This window comes from Lepisosteus platostomus, chromosome 6 (assembly GCF_059453375.1).
Source record: "Lepisosteus platostomus isolate fLepPlt1 chromosome 6, fLepPlt1.hap1, whole genome shotgun sequence".
In the NCBI taxonomy this organism is placed as follows: Eukaryota; Metazoa; Chordata; class Actinopteri; order Semionotiformes; family Lepisosteidae; genus Lepisosteus; species Lepisosteus platostomus.
The window spans coordinates 65,280,102-65,300,078 of NC_142616.1; the positions used below are offsets into that span (position 1 = coordinate 65,280,102).

Here is a 19,977-nt window from a genome sequence, read left to right on the forward strand (position 1 = left end):
CACATAGGAGAATTCTGAGGCATCCTTGGTCTTCTAAGAACAAATGTGAGTTCAAGGATTAGTTAAAATCTTGTTTTGAATATGAGGTCTTAATACAATAAAGAAGGGAGATTGAGAAAAGACATCTGGATCTACAACATTTCTACATCTAAGTATGTAAGCAGTGAAGCCTGACAAACTTTTAGAAATGATTAATGGAGGAATGTAGGAGGCACATTACATATGTGGTTGCATTGTTCCTCATGTAGAGTTTGTCCCATTTGTTTTGAAGAAGTTTAATAACTAATGAAATCCAGTATCTGCAGTTACTGTGGCTTGTATTTGACATAGAAAAGGGTTTAATTTACTTCTATGCTTTGTTGTCTTCTAGATATATCCATGGAAATAAAAATACATACAAATATTCAATTTTTACTATTTTATCATTATTTAAGAATGCTAGGTTATGCACTATGTCTGATTTTGGTCTTCTATAACTGTAATTAGAATATTGCTTATTGGTATTTGTTCTAAATCTCTTCAGAAGTGAGATGCTGTTTATTCCGAATTTCCTTTGATTTGCAAGTTCTTTGATAACTGTCACTGGTAGCCATTTGCATAGAGAAAGCCTGAAGGATCTTTCATGTCAGTAACATTTGATTTCTCATTTTAAATCACTGTACGTTGTAAAAGCATATTCTAAAAAAGTGTCTGGTTTTCCCTGAAATTCAATTGTCAAGTTAGTGGACCATAAAAATCCAGTAAATGTATCTGTTCCTTAAATATATTGCTGTATGTTGAAAGAAATACTGCAGAATTTATATTCTTAGGAAACTTCAGAAAATGCTGCTGCGTGTCTCACATAATACTATACAGTACGATCACTGTGACGTAGCTGAAGGAAATTGAATTCCAACTTCATATGTTGTGGTGTGAAAATGATGCCACTTGTGCTGAAGTGTTTGTGGGGAACCAAGTTTTGAGTGTATTACTTGAGCTATAATTAAGAATAGGAATTATTGCTGCCAAATGTTGCCACATTTTTATTTTACTGAGATAAAATGAACTGTTAATGCTGTAAATTTTACTGGATTGTATTTAATTGAATCAAGATAAGTATTATGTCTCACTGGTGCTGTGAATGAGAAGAAGCCAGGCTTTTCCCCAGGCAGCAAATAGGACTGATTTGTTCTTTTTGTGTCCAGCATGCTATTAATAACACACTACAGATTGCAAATTCCTGAACAGGATAAACTTCTAAAAGGTGCAGTTTTCACACAGTGTTCACTTGATGTGATTCTGACCTGAATGTTACACTTCGTAATTTTATTATTCAAATTCCTGGTAAAAAAAAAAGATATAAAGACCTCCCTGACAGCACCTCTCATAGTTCATACTTGTCACAAACACTGCATGTGTCCACCAGGCGAGAGTACTCAATCGTGGCAGATGGTGTGATGATTTTGGAATATGTTGAAGGTGAGGAGTGCTGAGACACTCAGTGCCTTCCGAGTTCAGCCAGGGAAATCTCTCCCTCTTCTCAGCAGGCACTGGAGTTGGCAAGGCCCAGTGTCTGGAGCAGCTCTGGTAGCTCAGGTCCGGTTCCAGACTAGGGTCAGAGGTTGCACGGGGTAATATAAGATTGTTTTGGCAGTCTAATTCGTTCTTCTTCAGGACTCAATAATGTTCAGGTCTGCTGTAGTGTGAGGCCAACCTTTTGCTGTGGTGAACTTATTGTTGTTTGAGAAAAAGAGACAGAGGTTCAGATCCTGGCTAAATCCCTCATTGCTGCCATGACTCAGATTAATGAGAGAGGCAATCGGTTATCTAGCAGTATGGTGATGTCACTCCCCAGGATTTCCAAGAGTTTTCAAGCCTCCTGCAGGGTGAGATGAGCTCTTGCCCCACTGTTTGTGTGTGCTGTCCTCACCAGACATTCAGAGGTTCCTGAAAGAGATATCAAATCAAGATTCAGGATCTAACAGCTGGCTCCAGTTCTGATGCAGAAACACTTTCGACAGCTCCAGTGACTACAACTACTGCCTGTGTCCCAAAGAAGTTCCTTCTACTCCAGCTGTTGTCGCCTGTTCACTTAAAAAGTCTAGAACCTTACCAAATCTGGATAATTCCCAAAATGGAGCTGTATACAATTGTATTTTCATTAATACATTACATTAATTACATTAGCTGTGTTTCCGAAAGCTCTCAGGAGTAAGTTCTGTACAAAATTTCAGCAAAATCAGGCTGGAAGTCTTAAGAGATTAATCCAATCAGAATTTCTTAATTTCTTAATTAAGGCTTCTTCAGTTTTTGACAGTGCCTGGGTATTGTAGTGGTGCAGGTTAAAGGTCAACCTTGAAGCTTTTTGACCACAATACAATATACAGTATCTGTCATACATAAGTACAGAAAATTAAGTCTGGAATAAAATATTTTAGAGGGTTTGTTTTTCCCCGAGTCCTGGATATTTGGGGGGGTTTGTCTATTGACCTACACGGGTTGACATATTTCATGAATACAAAATCTCATCATCGTGTCCACGTTTGACATTTTAAAGTCCGGCTCCCCTGAGTTGTCTAAACAATAGTTATGCGGTTGTTCTTGTTAAATCTCTCCCTTGTGGCATGTGAGATGAACATGAGATAAATGGGACACAGTGGGCTTTTCTTACTCATTTCAGTGCTTTGATCTCAGTAGAAAATTGCAGGATATTTTGTAGGCATTTGTACTTAAAGAGACCAAAATAAAGGCTGAAAGGAATTTTAGTGGGCATCTAAATCGGAGAGGAAGTTGTTAGCTTGTGAAATCCTAGCATTCTTTACCCTTATATTGCATTTAAGTACACTCAGGAATGGTACTTTATTATACTGTATGATTATTGCTTCTTCTTTCTAGGGTTACGCTTTACGACTATCAAGCCATCTGTAAAATCTTCGCTGAAAGCAGCGACAGTTCAAACAGTTTATTAGACGTAAGTATTTTGACGAAATGAGCATTTTCCAAAGCTATGCAGAGCCACTCTGTATTAAATGATCATCCTGGGAGTGGAAATGACGCGTTTGTGACACAACACCAGGCATGAAACAGAGCCAACACAAGCACAGCGATATATGGTCATGTTCATGAGACTGGGCCTGCCGCAGATGCTTATACCCAAAACTGGCTCTTTTGCAAAAGGTTACAAAAGTGTGATACCGTTTTCTTTTTAAGAGGGGGGGGAGTCATTTTGTTATAGGAAGCATCTAAATCTGTCTGCCTCATGGTGCTGTCTATTTTCTGCGTTCCACTGTTGTTTCTTAGTCATTGGGTGCACGAATTCACTGTCATAAGCAAGAATTTCTCAGGAAAGATCTCTCAAAACACAGTGCCAGGAAGTGTCCTGAGAAAGCAAGTTAGCACTGTGTCGCTTGTATAGCTCGATAATCTAAAAAAGCTTTATGGTTCTACTGATATACAGTATCTGCCAACCTCATCCCTGGCATTCCTCTTAGAGATGTCTCTTCACCACATTTATTATATTACATTATCTTATTTATTTATTTCTGTATTCATAAATGTCATACAATATGCACCAGATTATAAATATAAAACTCAGATGCATTATAAAATATTCCTTTAATTTTGTGATTTTACTTTGTTCTGTTTCTTTATATATAGTACCAAATATCATGCGTGTTGATACAGCTGTACTTGCTAGATTCCCATTTACCATGGTTTTGTGGTCTGGGGTTTACCAGCAGGCTATGATTAAGTTCCAGATGGTCACAAAAACCACCTTAAAAAGGAGATACCAAAATGCTCCTTTTCCTATCTCCCTGTTAATATGAAAGTGTTTGATTTATTTGCTGCGATCTGTGTCGCTGTTCTTATCTCAGAGGTGGTCCCCACACAAGACAATATGGGAAGCCACTTCCTTAATGACTTGAAATACTTTGTGCTATTTTGTCAATCATGAGACTGTAAATGAACATACATCTTGATGCTCCAAGAAGGATGAAAATACTGTATATAGTGATTGCTCACAATATTTTTTTTCTCCTTAAGCCTTATTTTGCCTTCTTTGGTGTTATTAAATGGATCATGACCGAAATTATCATGTGAGTAAAAGTCCAGTAATCTTTTTTTGTTGTTGTTGTTCTGCTGTGTTTTTTGTTTGGAATCGATTCTTTGTGATAATTGTTTTTAGTGTCGAGAAATGTCCCCAGCATTGAAAAGAGGTAATGACAACCTTATGTATCTATTACTGTAGTTGGTGTCTACCAGCTCACAATTCAGACTGTGCCTTGTGTGGCTACAGTACAATTTCAAGAACATGCACTCTGGGTGGCCTAGAGTGTGATTTCAAATTCTCATTATTTTCTAAGTGGGAATCCCAAATGGATTTATTACTTTTCTGTTACAGATTTTATTATTTGCACTAGAATTTCTGTCTCTTTCATTTTGATTTTCTCTTTGACTTCTCACCCAGTAATTACCACGCTGTCCTGGTCAATTAAAAATACTTCTCTCTAAGTAATACTCTTTCCCAATAAATGTGCACATTGTAGATATTTCTTTAAATACACCCTTTTCCTTCGTAGACCCTTTTTACCCCTTGAGAGGAAATCACATTTAAAAAGGCCACTGTAAAGTTATTGGTAATTATTTGAAAATAGGTTATTTTAATGTTTTCTTTTTTTGCTTGTTTTTCTTTTAGATTTTTGGTGGAGTTCAATATGTATGGCTGGTGGAATGTAGACCTCACAGCCAAAGGTGAGTTTGTTGAAGAAAAATGATATATTTAACTATCTGCCATCCAAGCCACACATTTGCAATGGCAAAAATTTTATTCACATATTTCCATTCTGTGGGTGCCCACAGATCCTGATATTTTCTTGTGGTGAAAATAAAGGACTGCAGTGGCTCCATGACTTACATTAACAGGGGATCTGGTGTTGAGCAAATGCTGGGTCTGTGTCTGATTTCCAAAATTCATGCTGCTAGCGGCAAGGATGGAAATACTGTGACAATCCCATTGCATGACGATTTGACCCATTTTGGCTCTTACAAGCTGCAGGCTCTTTTATATAAACCAGCATCAGGTGCAAAATATTTCATGCATGTCACTTTATTCAGGATACATTTGCCGAAACATTTGGAGTTAAAAAATATTTGTTTTAAAAAAAATCTATTAATATAAATGCTTTTTGGCTTCATCAGTCTTGACTCGATCTTTATAAGAGCCTTATGCTTATAAAACCTGAACTCGATCAAACAGTGTTGAAGTCTTATTTTCAGCCCTGTACAGTAGCTCTTGGTCCAACTTGTTTGACTGCGAAGCACCACATAACATGAACCAATAATGACCAGGCTCACATGTTTTAGGTTTGTTTTATTGTCAGGTTGACACCCACAAAAGCAACATTAACAAGGTGAAAAAATGCTGTACCTTTATACTTCATAATATGACCTGATTATGTATGTAGTGTGCTTTATTACTATATTATTATTCTATATCAAAGTGTATCACTGTTAAAATCAGTGCAGCCTAAAATGATGACGAGCAGATCTGAATCAAAATCCATGTAATATTTTTTTACATGCATGTTATATAAATAATCTCTAATATATGGTAAAAAACAAACAACACATGATGTGTGTCTAATGTCTGTTAAATCTGGAAGTAGTAGGCAATTGTTAATACTATTTTACAACAGTACATAAACTAGTTAAATATTCATTTTTGTTTAAGCTTCATCTTTATTCTTTAGTATTTTTGTATTCTATAAAACCAGGATTGCAGTAGTTACTAAAGGTACAGTAGTTTACTCAGAAAAAAATGTTTATCTAAAATTTCATAACAAGCAATAATAGAATACCATCAGTTTCCCTTCCTGTGTTATGCTCCAGTTATTTATGTATGTATACATGTAAGGACCACTATAATGCTTTAATCAACATGCTCAAAGCAATACATCAATTATTTTCATTAACAGGGAGCGTAATTTTAAAAACTTGCCATATGAGTGTGAAAGAAGAATGCCATATATCTGAAAAAAATGAAAAGAAAATAGTACTAGGGCCTATGGACCAAAAAAATAAAATAAAAATAAAGTGTGATTGACGGTCCTTTGGGACACATTAATTATTTTCCAAGAAAAGACAGCTGTAGAGTTGATTGTAGCATGGGGATAAAGTTTCACACAGTGCTGACTGGAGTTCCGTTTTGCCCTGTTGTAAAACAATAGAAACACAATACTGTGACAATACTCCAGTTGTGAAACAAATCTGAAATCCACATAAGTTAATGCAGATGATTGCCCATCACAGCTGGTTGAACTGCCATGTGTCATACTGAATACATCAGTCAGTGCTCAAATAGAAATCTTTGAATAGGTTGTGAGCAGGAAAATACTTTTAACTTTTGTGAGTCAATATAGTAATTCTGGAAGGTTTGAGCGTGTTCTTTAGCTGATTAAAATGCATTCATTAGAAATGTTGTGATTACAGGAATACATATTTTTTCTGTTATAAATTGGCAGGGGGAGTTTGCCTGAATTTTAACCTGAATGTTGATACCGTATCAATACTTTGCTCTAGCTTTTACTGAACACATACAGTAGCACTCCATAACTGAGTGTGTTTTGCAAAGATTTCAAGGTTAGGAAACTACATGCTAGGGACTTTTAAAAAATATTTAGAAAGAATACTGCTAGTTTTAATTCTAAAAACCCTATACTTAATTAGCACATTAGCTGTTCTAATGTTCTGTGGTCCATTGTGCTTAGTAACCTTATAAAGAGAACTTTTAAAAAAACAAGAACAAAAAAAAAAGATCTCACCCCAAATCGTGTTTTATATTTTTTTTAAATCCCGTCAAAATCCCAGTGATTTCTATTATTAATACTAGTATTAGTACAGTAACAGTAATGCAAAATGTGCACACCAGATCATGAGAAACGTGAGGTCCGCAGTCATGATATAAAAGTATATAAAGGGAAAAGCTTTTAAATGTCCCGTTTAAAAAAAAAGTTTCAAAGGAACAAAATAATCTAAAAGCGAGTGTAGAATATACATTAGCAACTCATAGAAATGTATAGTACTGTACATCACCGTACGGCCATTGCAATTCCACCCAGCAAGAGTTTCTTCAGAGAACATTCTGCTTTGCCTTTTGGATGTTTTCTGTCATGAAACTGTTTTGACTTCAAGATCTTAGAAACTCAGCAAGGCTGGTCTGGTCAGTACTGGGTTGGGAGACCTCTAAGGAAAACCATCGTGCAGCTCTAAGTGGTGATGGCGAACCACTGTAGACCAGAGGGAGTGCCAATCGCTAACCTGAATTTCCAAAGGGATTCCTCAGCTTGGTAGCCAGAGACACCATGCTGTGTGAGGTGCTATCTTTCAAACAAGACAATAACTGAGTTCAGGACTAATTGCTCATTAAAAGATCCCATAGCATTGTTGGAACAGTAGGGGTGTTAACCCAGGTTGTTGTCCTTGATGAATGACATTCTGGGCTTGTCCAATCTGGCCACTTAAATGTCAGGCAGTTAGCTGTGTCACCATGTGTGGACTGCAAAAGCAAAAAGTATAACGTTTATTCCATGCTGAAAAGAGAAGATGGGAAAACACAATATTTTTGCTGTGAAGCCTTCTTCAGGTATGAGAAAGACAGGGCAGACAGCAAAGATTAAATAGCACAGAACACCAAAAGCTGGGAGAGGGGAGGAGGCAGGAGGGGCAGAGAGGCCACTCAGGAAGTGCAAAGTAGAGAAGGGTGAAGAAAGGTGTGAAGTCAAAACCTGCATGAGAATAGAGAAGATCACACGAAAATAAGTCGGTCATGGAGAGAAGGTGTGAACCCAGTTTTAGGATGAGTTTCGTTTCTGTTGTCTTTCTGCTATGGGAGTTGAGAAACCCTTCTTTGAGAACAGAGACAGGGAGATCAGTGTGATCGTGGCCGTCTGAGGTGAAATGAGAAACACTCAAAGGTCCTTCTTAATCCTATTGGTGGTGCAATAGAGATATTTCCCACTTATCCTCTTGATCCGCTGTGTAGTGGGGTTGTTGGTGCACAAGAGCTGCCATGAGTCACCATGTGTCTGCTGCACTTCACTGGTGGGTGAAGTGGTTCTTCCCCTAGAAGCAAAATACTTTAGGATCCTTCCATTCAAAAAGCTTTACAGTATGTACAGTTAGTGCAAAGAGTAATAATGGTTTGGATGGGGATCTTTGAGTCACACAACAGTGGCTTATCAACTCTTGAAGATCATCATTGAAAGAAGAAAACAAGAATAATTAGTAAATGCACAGTAATGTATTTAAATATGTTTACATACAAGGAAACGTCTCAAACTTCCTAAAGGGTTTTGGAATACTTGCAGTACCTAAGAATGAGCACAAGGTGGCAGCAACTCAAAAGTAATCATTTAACAGAACAGTTTCTCTTTGATCTGTTACTTCTTTTAGTTTTCGTGTAAAGTTTTCCAAGTGGCCGCGCTTGTTTTGAGATCCCCAGAATTAAAAGAAATTAGGTTTTTATTTTTTTTAAAAAAAAAGCTGCCAGTCATACAGAGGAGTTATACGAGTACGGTGCTGCTGTTCATTGCATTGAATTAACAAAGTGCTCACAACTGTTCTACCACATTTACAATCGTAGATTGGTTTGAAATGGGGGGAATGTGATGACTTTGGTCAGATTTTTCCAAATGTAAGAGACTCTGCAGACTAATGCAAAACTCTCATGTTTATGCCGGTGCGTTGTCTCCTTCCAGCACAAAGAGGGAAACCCATGCTGGTACCCTGTGACACTGAATACCCTGCTTTCGTCTCTGAACGCACCATCAAGGAGACCACGGGCAACATTGATTGCGAGGGATGCATCAAGTAAGAAATATTTCTGTCTTGCCCACGCATACTGTTTTTTTTTTACAGCTCGTTTCAACCACTGCAGATCTCTTAAGATCTCGTCAGTACAGTAAGTGTACAGTAGAAATTAATACAGTATTATCCTCAAAACACGCTACACAAAGTGGTGTATTATTTTCCCTTAAATTTATGTTGTCCTTCTTCTAGGCTGTGTAAAGTGCAATAGTGATAGATAATAGGAACTATGTTCACAGTACCTGATCGTGTTCACGTCATAGGCATACAGTACGCAATGCTTGTTCTATGCATACTTTCTATACAGTGTTGTGCTTGTCGTTTTTGGGTTAAGAATGGCCTTAGACACATTTCCTCCAGCTACTGACCCCTTAGCCCTTGCCTGCAGTTGAAGGAGGAGAGGAAGAAACTCCTTGAGTTCTGGCTGCCCTGTAGAGTTCCCTGTAAGGGCCTCTATACTACCCCGGAGTGGACCACCCTCTGCTCTGAAGGAAGGCCCCAAATCTTTAAAAAAAAAACAACTAAAGTATTCCATTCAACAAATGAAACTGTAAACCTAATTATTTCAGTTTAATGGTAGACCTGAGCGCACGTCTGTGCATAAATCGTAAGAGACTGCAACATCGCCGGTTATTATCACAGCTTTTTTTTTTTCTCAGTTTGCTCACAAACCGTTTCAGACTCTGTTAGTTTAATGGAGTATTCACTTCAGGTATTTTAATACATTTTTATGATTTTTTTTTGTTTTCTGACATGAATTATTGAATTACTGAGACAAACTGATTCTGAGACCTCTTAAAAGCCAGGTGTGCAGTACACAGGACTATTTTTAAAATCTTTACATAACATTAACTATTACGCTTGAAAAAAAATATAGAGATCTTATTGTTCATCTCGTTTCCATAAGCAAACTATTACAGTCTGGAAATCAACTTGTATTTTCCATGCATTTTTAAACTGATGAAAAGCAAATTCAATTTTGACTTATGCTCAGGGTAAAGTATATTTTAGAAATGTTTTACCTCTCTGGTAGCTTTTTAAAGGACTTTGGCTAGCAAAGTAAAGCACCTAATAGTACTGTATGTAGTTAATGCATTCACAGTGCGTCTTTGTCTGTGAAATCTCTTGCAGTTCTTAATCTTGCTAAAGCCCAAGTGTTTCCCTTGCAGCAATATTATCCCAAATCAATCATTCAGTCCCCAAACACAGGGAGCCTAGAGACACAGCTGTTTGGCAAGAGAATTCTCTGATGGTTCAAGTGCAAGGAAGTTGTCTCTCCCTTAGTAGAGAGTTGCTGCTCTATTATCCATTATTCTTTTAGAAAATCCAGGCTGGATAAAGTGAAGCTGATTGATTGATCTCAAATGTTTTGACAAGCAGCTTTCTACTGCACCGAGGAACAATGAGACATCAATGTAATTTTAAAAGGCGCACAGGTTCCTGCAAACATGCACAAAGTTGGACAAGCACAGCTGGGTTTTGGACGTATTCCACGAATTACAGCTGTGAAATTAATCCCCCATTAAATGTGGTGTCTTATAAACGCTGTGATTAATGATTGAAATTTAAATATTTAATCCCTGCGTGAAATCCATGCCTACCTTGTATGCACTGATTTCACTAGTTAGTAACGTACCCAGGAACGGTATTCTTTTCATCGATCTACTTTTTTTGGGGTCAGAATATTTATGAAATAGAAGTAGAAATAAAAAAAAAATGGTTTTAAAAGAGAAAAACAAAAAATACAATGGGCCCTGCTTTCAATAATCAGACAACACTCAATCCCCAAAGAAAGGCAAGGGTGGACTTTCCTGGTGTCTAAGTACTGAGGAATTTCTAAAAGGCATCATTCAGAACAGCCTTAATCTTATACTATTATGCCCTTAGATAAGTGTAATCAGTGTGATTTGGAAGACACCAGAAAGGGGTGATAGAAGCCGACCCAAACAAGTAGTTTAAGGATGAGGTGCTCATATAGATAGGAGGGTCCTTCAGGTTTTCCAGGAAAACGGCAAGTGTTACCTCACCATTTAACCATAGACTCCACTGATTACATCCTACTTGTATAAATTAAATAAAGTTGAATACCTTAGCATGCAACAGCAAGGTTAATAAAAGGCTATCATGCTAATTATACCACAAAAAGCCTAAAGAAAAAAACTAAATAAACAAGGATCCTTTTGATTAAGGAGCTTGGATGAATCCATCAGACCTGTGGTTAAGATCAGGTTGGTTTTAAGTAGTGATTATTTGATGAGAGGTTGATTCTATTCTAATCTAAAATTGCTGCATTATAGCTGCTTACTGACATGTTCTGTTAATCAGTATTTTGGCTTTCTTGGTTAAAAAGGAATAAGGATGAGATAATAAGAAGGTATCATTACTCTTTAGACAGTTTACGTATGTAGTACTTCATATTGTTGACTCATCGTATTCTTTCTGTTTTTTGAAGTCCTCTATTCACTTTGGGAGAGAGGTTTCAATGGTAACCATTTGCCAGTAGAAAGACTTAGTTGTAACAAGTACAGCTTGATTTTTGTTCCAGAAAAAACATTTCATAGACAAAAATGTCCAGTTCTAAAAGTAATGTGCAATAATGATCCTGCTTTTATGATAAGGATTTTAATTTAATTAAGAAGGCTCATCTTGTGTTGTCTATATTCTGAGGTTATTTTTTAAAACCATAGGAGACATTGAAATGCTATGCCTTTTGTTATATGATACAAATCTACAAATAAAATTACACTTAGACTAATAATTATCAATTTAATAAAAACAGTAATAACAAAACTTATATTGTTGCATTTATTTACAATCAATTGATTTTCGTAAGTTGTCGTGATTAGTATTTGTCCCACTGTCTCTGGTTTGTTTAAACTCTTAGACCATCTCTTAGGTCAGCCCCCTGTTGTGTGTCAGTCTACTGCAATACAATGACAGGATACTCATTTAACTGGAGCATTGATGGCCCAGCGAGACACAGGCTTTAGTTAAGTTCCACTAATTTGGAGCATGTGGACAACTCTTAATATCATATTATAAAAAAGGGATTAATTATAGGCGACCTGACATGCTGATTACTGGGTTGATATCTTGGGAAGAACAGGAAGTGAAAGTTTAGATGGATTACTCATTGCTTGGCTATACCAATTAATCTCAGAGTTTTGAAGATACACAATTTATAATACTCTTCATACACGTGAATATTATTTCTGTCATTTTTATTAAACCAAATCCTTGCTATAAATGTGTGTAATGGTACAAAATAACATAAACATACCCAGTGTTTTACACATTTTTATAGAATTTTATACATAGAAAATTAGTTTGGGAAGCTTTACCAAGCCCTACTAATGCACTGTTAATGTGATTTAGTTTTAATTTAAAGGTTGCAAAAAGAAAACTGAAAAAAAAACAGGATTGTTCTTCTTAATTATCATCATTTTCAAATGTAGTAGTTTTGGATGCTCATTTATTATTTGCCAGCCTCAATGGATTGCAGTGCTATAATTATGGTGGGGATAGTATTATATTTGACAAATGATTAGTAATTGAAAATTGTCCTACTGTATATTGCAGAATAAAATCTATTGCCTGTTTTATACTTCACTACAAAAGCTGTTTTATTTTGGTCTAATCCATTAATACATTACTTTTATGTTTTTAATGCTTCAGTCCTTAAACAACTGATTTATTATAGACATTTAGCAGTGAGTTAAAATATTTAAAAATAATTGTAGCTATTTTGGTCCTTCTGAGTATACAGTTGCTTAGGAAAACAGCTTTAAAAAATGAGAAAATTAGTGTGGTATACATTAAGAAACTGAGGGGTTTTTTAGTCACTTGTAGGCAGTTCTGCAGATTGTTCAAGCATGCTTTCATTGCTACCAGCTGTTGAGTCTGTATCTAAACTTAAATACATGTAACCTCAGTGTAGTCATGTTAGGTCAAAGGTGGAGGATTTATAGATATAGGAATATCAAAACGTTTTACTGCATTAATATTTAAGATGTTTAAAGGACTTCCTGGCAACTATACAACAGATAGTTTGGGACAAATTATGTTATTGGAATGAAGATTGCACAAATCCTAAACACATTAACAAATTTACAACAAATGGCATTCCTTTGTACAGACTGTAACTTTAAATAGATCGCATGTGGTCTAACAACCTTAAGAACCAAGCTAATGAATCTTCCTAAAATCTAACTAATCTCATTTAATATATTAAACAGAGGTTGAGATTAAGTAAACCTTGTTTGGATTAAGAAAATTGATTGGAATGTGAAAATGTTCTTTCTTATTAATGAAACATACTAAGATTCTATAAGCACATCCTTAAGATAAAAAATAACTTGTTTTAGTATTACTTTGTTTTACATGTATTAATATATAAAGTACAGTAAACTAAATAAAAACAAAATGTATTACTGATTATTGGAAATAACTTCTATAATAATATTGGCTATCTGTAATAAGCATCTTGCTTTTTGTTTCTAAAATTTTCATACTAAATGTTTTTTGCATTTTCAGAAAGAAAGCTGTGCTTTCTGTTCTAATTATTTTAACTTTATTTTAAACTGTTTTGTTTGTATGGAAGGTTTGAAGTTTATTCAATGGGCCTTTTATGCTTTCTAAGTGATTATACTTGTAGCTGTGTAGCTACAGAATGTTCTTGCTTCGGTGTTCACTTTTGCTTCTACAGAAGTGTAGCAACCTATTAGTTTTATAAACAGCAGATAAATTAATTAAAATTCTGAATTGATTCTCTCTTATTACCATGTCATTATACATACAGTATAAACAAAAACATTATAGACAGCCACATTTACAGTTAATCATCCTATTTATAGCAGAATATATCAGGAACTGATTTCTAGTGACACACTGTATGAGGTACATTCAATATGCAGTGTATCTGTCAAAATAATTGTGAAATTGATATTTTTTTTAGCGAAATAACTTTTTCTCATTTATTTCATTTTTCTTTAAAAAAGTAGATTTGATTTTTCTTTCCTTGTTGATGAAAGGCATACAGCACAGCTTTGCCCATTTCATCACTTCATCATGTTTGTGTGTAATGCATAGTGTTAGCACCTCATAAAGTAGGGAATTAGTTGACATAATTTTGTAAAACGTTTTTTGACAATAACAGATTTTGGCTCTGTTCCTCTTCTTTTACATTGGTATTCATAACATCCTTGGTAAAATGCTATTTAGTCTGGTCTAAAACTATAAGCTCCTGACGATGGGAGAAGTGAATATTGTTTGTCTTAAACAGCCATTGCATTAAACCCCCACATTTATTTTTCTCCGCAAAAGTGATGGGATATTTTAAAAGTCCGGAGATGTAACATTAAAACACTACTTTGTTTTTCTTGTCCAAATATCTGTCAGATATACTTGAAAGTATAACGTGGAGGAGAATGTGGATAAACCCACAAATCATCAATATACTGTAAGTGTTTTATGACCTAGAGTATTTATAGGCACTATGTATAGTTTCATAAAGATCATGGTAAAACTTGGGTTGAGAACATGTAAGTATGGCCTGAGTGCTCCATTTTCCAAATTATGAAGTCGTAAAGTACAGGAAAGATACATTTACAGTGAGACAGGAATGTCTAAGCTGGGATCTCAGTATCACAAACTTGTGCACTATACCCCCCTTCAAAAAATGTATACATTTACAGTAATTGGTCTTACCGTTGGTTTTCCTCTAAAATGAAACAGTATTGTTCTTGACAGATTATTGTCAAAGTATTTGTGTGAAGCAGATGTATTCAATACAAACTGGCAAATTGCTGTTAAGAGTCTGCTAGTGATCGCCATTAATCTGGAAAAGTGCACGCTTCTATCTGTAACAGCTGATAATTTAATAAACCACAATAGCCCACACATCATTTATCCGTCTTGATATGTGCTCATGAAAAACTGAGACAAGGCCCATTAATTAAGAGGTTTCCTGAAGGAAGATATTCAAAGAGACGAACTCTGCAATACATCAGTATTTGTGCACAAGACGAATAGCATAATGAATTGAATCTAAATAGGTGATTACACCATTAGGAATATTTATTATATTCATCTAGACTTGAGGGTGGCTAATGAAGACCCATCTCACTTAGCTTCTTCGGCTGTGGAGCTTACTTGCAGATTTTGTGGTTGTTTTTATGTGTGCTTACTAAATGACACACATTAACCATTGAAGTCCTCTAAACCACTGTCTTTCTCCATCAGTCATCACTTAATTCCGAACACGAGCAGAAAGACACAATGCTGCCTGTGATTTCTGCCTTTTCCCCATGTTTTCCGAGACGGTTGACTTTGATTTTTGAGTTAGTTACGCACTAAGGTATTCAGATTTCCAGCAGGCCCATCGCCACTTTCAAGCCTAACACTACTTCTCTGTTTCAATTTTATTACAAAATCCCTGAAACAAAATTCACAATTCATCCTTCTTATAGCTGACGTGGCAACAGCGTGCAGTGAAGGAACTGAGCCTTTTTGCCAGGGGCGGGACCTCTGTATCTGTTTACTGTACACGGAAAACCTTCTGTAGGATCATGGCCACTCAGGTTCACAGTGCAAAAATAAACACGTACAACAGGAAGAATGTTATATTCTATTTGTGATGTTACACCTCCTGGACAGGGGATCGGATCCGCACAGCATCACAATCTAATTACAAAATCTGCGGTATACTCTATTATAAAGACGTTTATGTTGTGCATGTTCAAGGAAGAGGGTTTGTGCCATGTGGAACAGATAGTCCAAAGTCTTTTTACAAATAATTTTACAGTTAAGCCCATTTCTTCAGTACTCTTCCCTTGCATTTGCCACAGTTGTCTAGGCACATCAAGTTGCATGCTTTGTGAGTCCACAGTTACAGCATCCATTTTGAGGTAAAGTAAGTGCTGCAAGTGCAGTAGGAGTTCAGAAGGGTTTGGGCGCGTCTCTGCTGCAGCTGGTTCGGCTCCTTAAGCAGTACATTGTACCTCACTCAGCAGACTGGGGGAACTACAACGTACTCTGATGTGTTTTTTTTTTAGGCTTTCTCAAAATTCATTTCAAACACAGATTGGTATCATCTGTATTTACTGCCTCGCTCCTTTATAAAAGTAGCTTTTGCTGGAGCTGTAACAGTGTTTGACATCTAGAGAAAAACAAAAAAAAGAGAACACCAGCAAAACTCAACTGCGCATGCTTTCAGGTTGAATTTTCTTTTAAAATTCATTAATTCTTGGGTAAATATGTATTCATTGAGTGTCTTTGCAGAATTACCCACGGTAGTTCGAAAAGGACTTTTAACATGGTAGGTCAGTGTCAGTTTACAGTGATGTCTGGGACCCTTCTACAGCTACAAAGACTTGCCAGAAAGAACAAGCATGCGTTTTCTTGAAATTTTCTGCTTTTTGTTCCTTTTTTTCTTGGCCTCTTCTGTAGAACCGTGGCTGTGTTTTTGCTTTCTTGAACTTACACGCACTTGCACTGGACTCTTAAATCTTTTGCCAAGAATCTGCAAAGTCACCAGCTCTTTTGGGAAAATATTGTTGGGATTTGTTTTTCAGAGTTTTTTTTTTTTTTACCAAAGCAATCTTCTTAAAATGTGTTCTGCTTCATGCAGTTGGACTGCATTTTAGTCCCTAAATTTCCAGGTTGTTTTTTTTAAAAGGAAGGTTAGGATTTCACAAGGACTTCTGCCGCATGATAAAAGCTTACTGTTGAGTCCATAAATCTCATGTGCTGTAACCCACCAACTGGAAAAAAAAATGAAAAGACCACTGCAGGGATATGCTGTGTTTTCAGTTCTAGCCTCTGTAAGACACCAAACAGGTTCCAAAACGCAAAAAGAATAAACAACTATCTCGGAAAGAAAGAAGTGCCATTTAAGAAATCCAAATGCCTTGTGGATATTAGGTAGTTTAATATTTTTTCTTATGCCTGCTTTTTATCGAACGGTTCATGTTTTGATAAAAGATGATAATTGAATTTTGCTGTTCTTTTTAGTATATGTCATTCGTTGAAACTTAAGTAGTTACTATAACCAGAACAAAATCAGAATAAGTAATCAGACATGGGAAACTATGTTGCCTCATGCTGAATTCATATTACCAATACCACTTAGAGCCAAAACTGCATGTCACATATGCCCTAATTTTGTATAAATAAAATTCTAGCTAAAGCATTGCAATAGATTACTTTATTAACAGACATTTGTAAATTTGAAGGTTATTTTTCCAGAATTATATTTATTTAAATAATTCTAAATTGTATTTTCTTAATATACTCTTCTCATTTTAGGCTACATGTGGGAAACGAACATGAACTACTTTTTTATACTTATTAGATGCATTACCCTAATGAGGAAAAATCTTTTTCCCTGGCACAAAGTGCACAGCTGTACTCTGTTTTATACAGTATACTGTAAATGCGACCATTAACTGAACCATTTAGAGTGTATTGTATGGTGAAATATCTTATCATGGTTAGGTAAATTGTGAAACAATTTCTTAATGTGTCTGAATTCTGCAAAAATGGAGGATACGGTTTAACCAATTTTTTTTTCTTTTACAGATCATTTGTGATTCAGCAGATTCCCAGCAGCAATTTATTTATGGTTGTGGTCGATAACAAGTGCGATTGCAAATCTGCCCCACCAATTACCATGGAACCCATAGAAATTATGTATATCCTTTTCTGTGTGTTTACAAAGCCTGCAAGCCAATTTCAGCCGATAGTCACAGAAATGTTTAGAACTGGTGTGGTGAGGTAAAGCATTTTAAATAATTAATGTGAAGGGATTAACATGTGACTTTCCAGGTGAAAAGAAGACCGTGTTGCCAGTAAAAAAAAGGATAAAAGCCCTGTTTTTAATACAATACGTACAGTATCTACAGGGCTATTTATATGCTTTTTTCAGCTGTAATTTCTATTTAGTTATTGTACACAACCTTTCAAACAGTTAATTATATCTTAGAATTACTGATACTACTAGTAGCACATACAGCAATGATTTGGTACCTATAGACCTGTGACTGAAAATACAGATTTTATGATAGGTTTGGCTATTGACAGTACCGTTGAAAATCAGTAAACAGCACCAAATTGTCTCTTGTGTTGCCTGTACAAGCTGATACTTACTGTAGTTACTGTAGGTTGTGGTGTTTATCAGGTGGCAAGATGTTAACATTTTTTATAATGAATACTAGGGTATTAATAAGGCTATCCAAACAGTACTGCCTGCCAAGAGGTGTTAAGGAAACGGAAGGTTTTGATTAAGGTTTTATTGGTTCAGTACGATCAGCTGGAAGGCCTGTTATGTTTGTTAATTTTTTTAAAGTGGGAGAAAACAATAAAGGGAGGGCTTTCAAGCGAGGCTAAAGCTGCCATCATTTTTCCCACGTTAGCCCTCCGCAGAGCATAAAAAACAACAAGCATTACGTTTTCCAAAGCTGCTGCATGAAAAATATAATTTTCTCTTATTTCACTTTCATACATTTTAGCATGACAGTGCTTTGGAAAACGTAATGCTTGTTGTTTTTTATGCTCTGCGGAGGGCCAACATGGGAAAAATGATGGCTCGCGCTCCGAGCGTCTGCCCCATGCTCTTTTCCCAGATTGAAAGAAAAAAAGGAAAAGCATTTTTTAGAGAAAAAGTGAAACGTTTTCACAAAAAAATGTCATGTTGTTTGGTGATGTGGTAATTTATGCTATACATTTTTGTAAGTTAATAGACCAGTTCTAATTCGCAATTGCACTTATAAAGTGACTTCTGTCAACGTAAGTTATTTCAGTAATTTTACAGGCAATATCACACAAGTACGTTTTCTGTGGGTGTTGCTTTCAATGCCCCAGTGCAGTTCTGTGAAGGAAGGAATGCACGGCTAGTCTAAAATGCTCTTTAACTCCAGTGCACACAATGAATCTCTGAAGTGTGAACGCTTGAAACTGCAGAAAGACAGAAGACGGCCAGACTCGTGCCACCCTTTCCACCCCGAGGTAAAACGTCCTGGGGGGTTTTAATAGGGAGTTGAAAGTGGTGCACAACACCTTGTTTTAAACTTTGTCTCGTACTAAATAGGGTGCAGAAATGCGAACGGTTCATTCAGCTAACAGCGTGAAGAGGTCCCATAACGCGGGTGGTTCAATGCTATCAGCCAAGAGAGCACCTCGTTGCCTTAGCCTTATGACTTTAAACGTGTTTACCATTAGCTTCCAAAGAGGGCCCAAGGCAAGGTACCATATTCTATTCAGTCCAGCCTAGTAATTTATAGCAATTTCACAACAAATAGGAATGTTAAACCACACCAGAGTCATTAGGATACTTTTGTGTACCTCTGCCTTAAGGAATGAACTTGAAAAGGGACCCAGTTTATAATCAACCAGTACACGTCCGCTTCAGTCTACTTAAAAGCAAATACTGTTGGATCGTTATGTGCTGTAAATCTCTGGTTTGCTATTTAAACCACCAACAACTAAGACAATTTACCCTTTCGTTTCTTTTGAACACGTCCCAGCCTAAAGTGCAAGATGGGTCCAATGGCCTTCCCTAGCAGTCTTCTTACCTTCTTAATTGGTGTTGGCTGCTGTCCAACCAGCAGTTCCCCATCGTGTCTGAAACCATGCACAGACACTGAGCTGTTGTCCCTTTCCTTGCAGGAGAATGCGAGGGAATGTGGAGGAGCTTTTGGCCTGAGGTCCCAGCTCGCCGTTGTTTTGCTCCTACTTCTCCTCACCCACCTCGCCAGGTGACCAGGACCAGGGCCGTCTCATGTGTGGCATGCTGAACCCTCATGGAGGGAATCATGAACTGAGTTTCCCATGCGGCAGACGAGAATTTTACTTTAGTTGAAACCATCAGCATTTCATCGGACATTCATGAACCTAAACTGTGGTTGGAGTAATGCTAAGCTTTGTGAAGACGAGTTTTCCAACAAAAATAAAACGTTAAATAATTTAAATAAAAACGGAAAAATAGTATCTTTATAATTTGCAAAGTGATAACCATAAACTGTGACCTGGGGATGTAAGTCCACAGACATGATTGGTGATTATTTTGAGCTTTGCCTTATCTGAAACAATCCGATCCTGTTTGTGTACTTTTTAAATAAAAGATCTTTAAAATAACAA

General features: G+C 36.4%; 1 protein-coding gene across 2 annotated transcripts in view; it reads left to right on the forward strand.

The window, feature by feature from the left end:
* cacna2d3a (calcium voltage-gated channel auxiliary subunit alpha2delta 3a) overlaps positions 1–19,977 on the forward strand; it is a 179,279-nt gene extending 159,302 nt beyond the window's left edge. For both annotated transcript variants that reach the window (XM_088636978.1, XM_088636979.1), the window contains 7 exons: positions 2,875–2,950; positions 4,024–4,076; positions 4,676–4,731; positions 8,736–8,847; positions 17,422–17,534; positions 18,764–18,846; positions 19,507–19,977. In XM_088636978.1, coding sequence (XP_088493104.1) covers positions 2,875–2,950; positions 4,024–4,076; positions 4,676–4,731; positions 8,736–8,847; positions 17,422–17,534; positions 18,764–18,846; positions 19,507–19,599 — 586 coding nt within the window. In that variant the 3' untranslated portion in view covers positions 19,600–19,977. The remainder of the gene's footprint in view (positions 1–2,874; positions 2,951–4,023; positions 4,077–4,675; positions 4,732–8,735; positions 8,848–17,421; positions 17,535–18,763; positions 18,847–19,506) is intronic.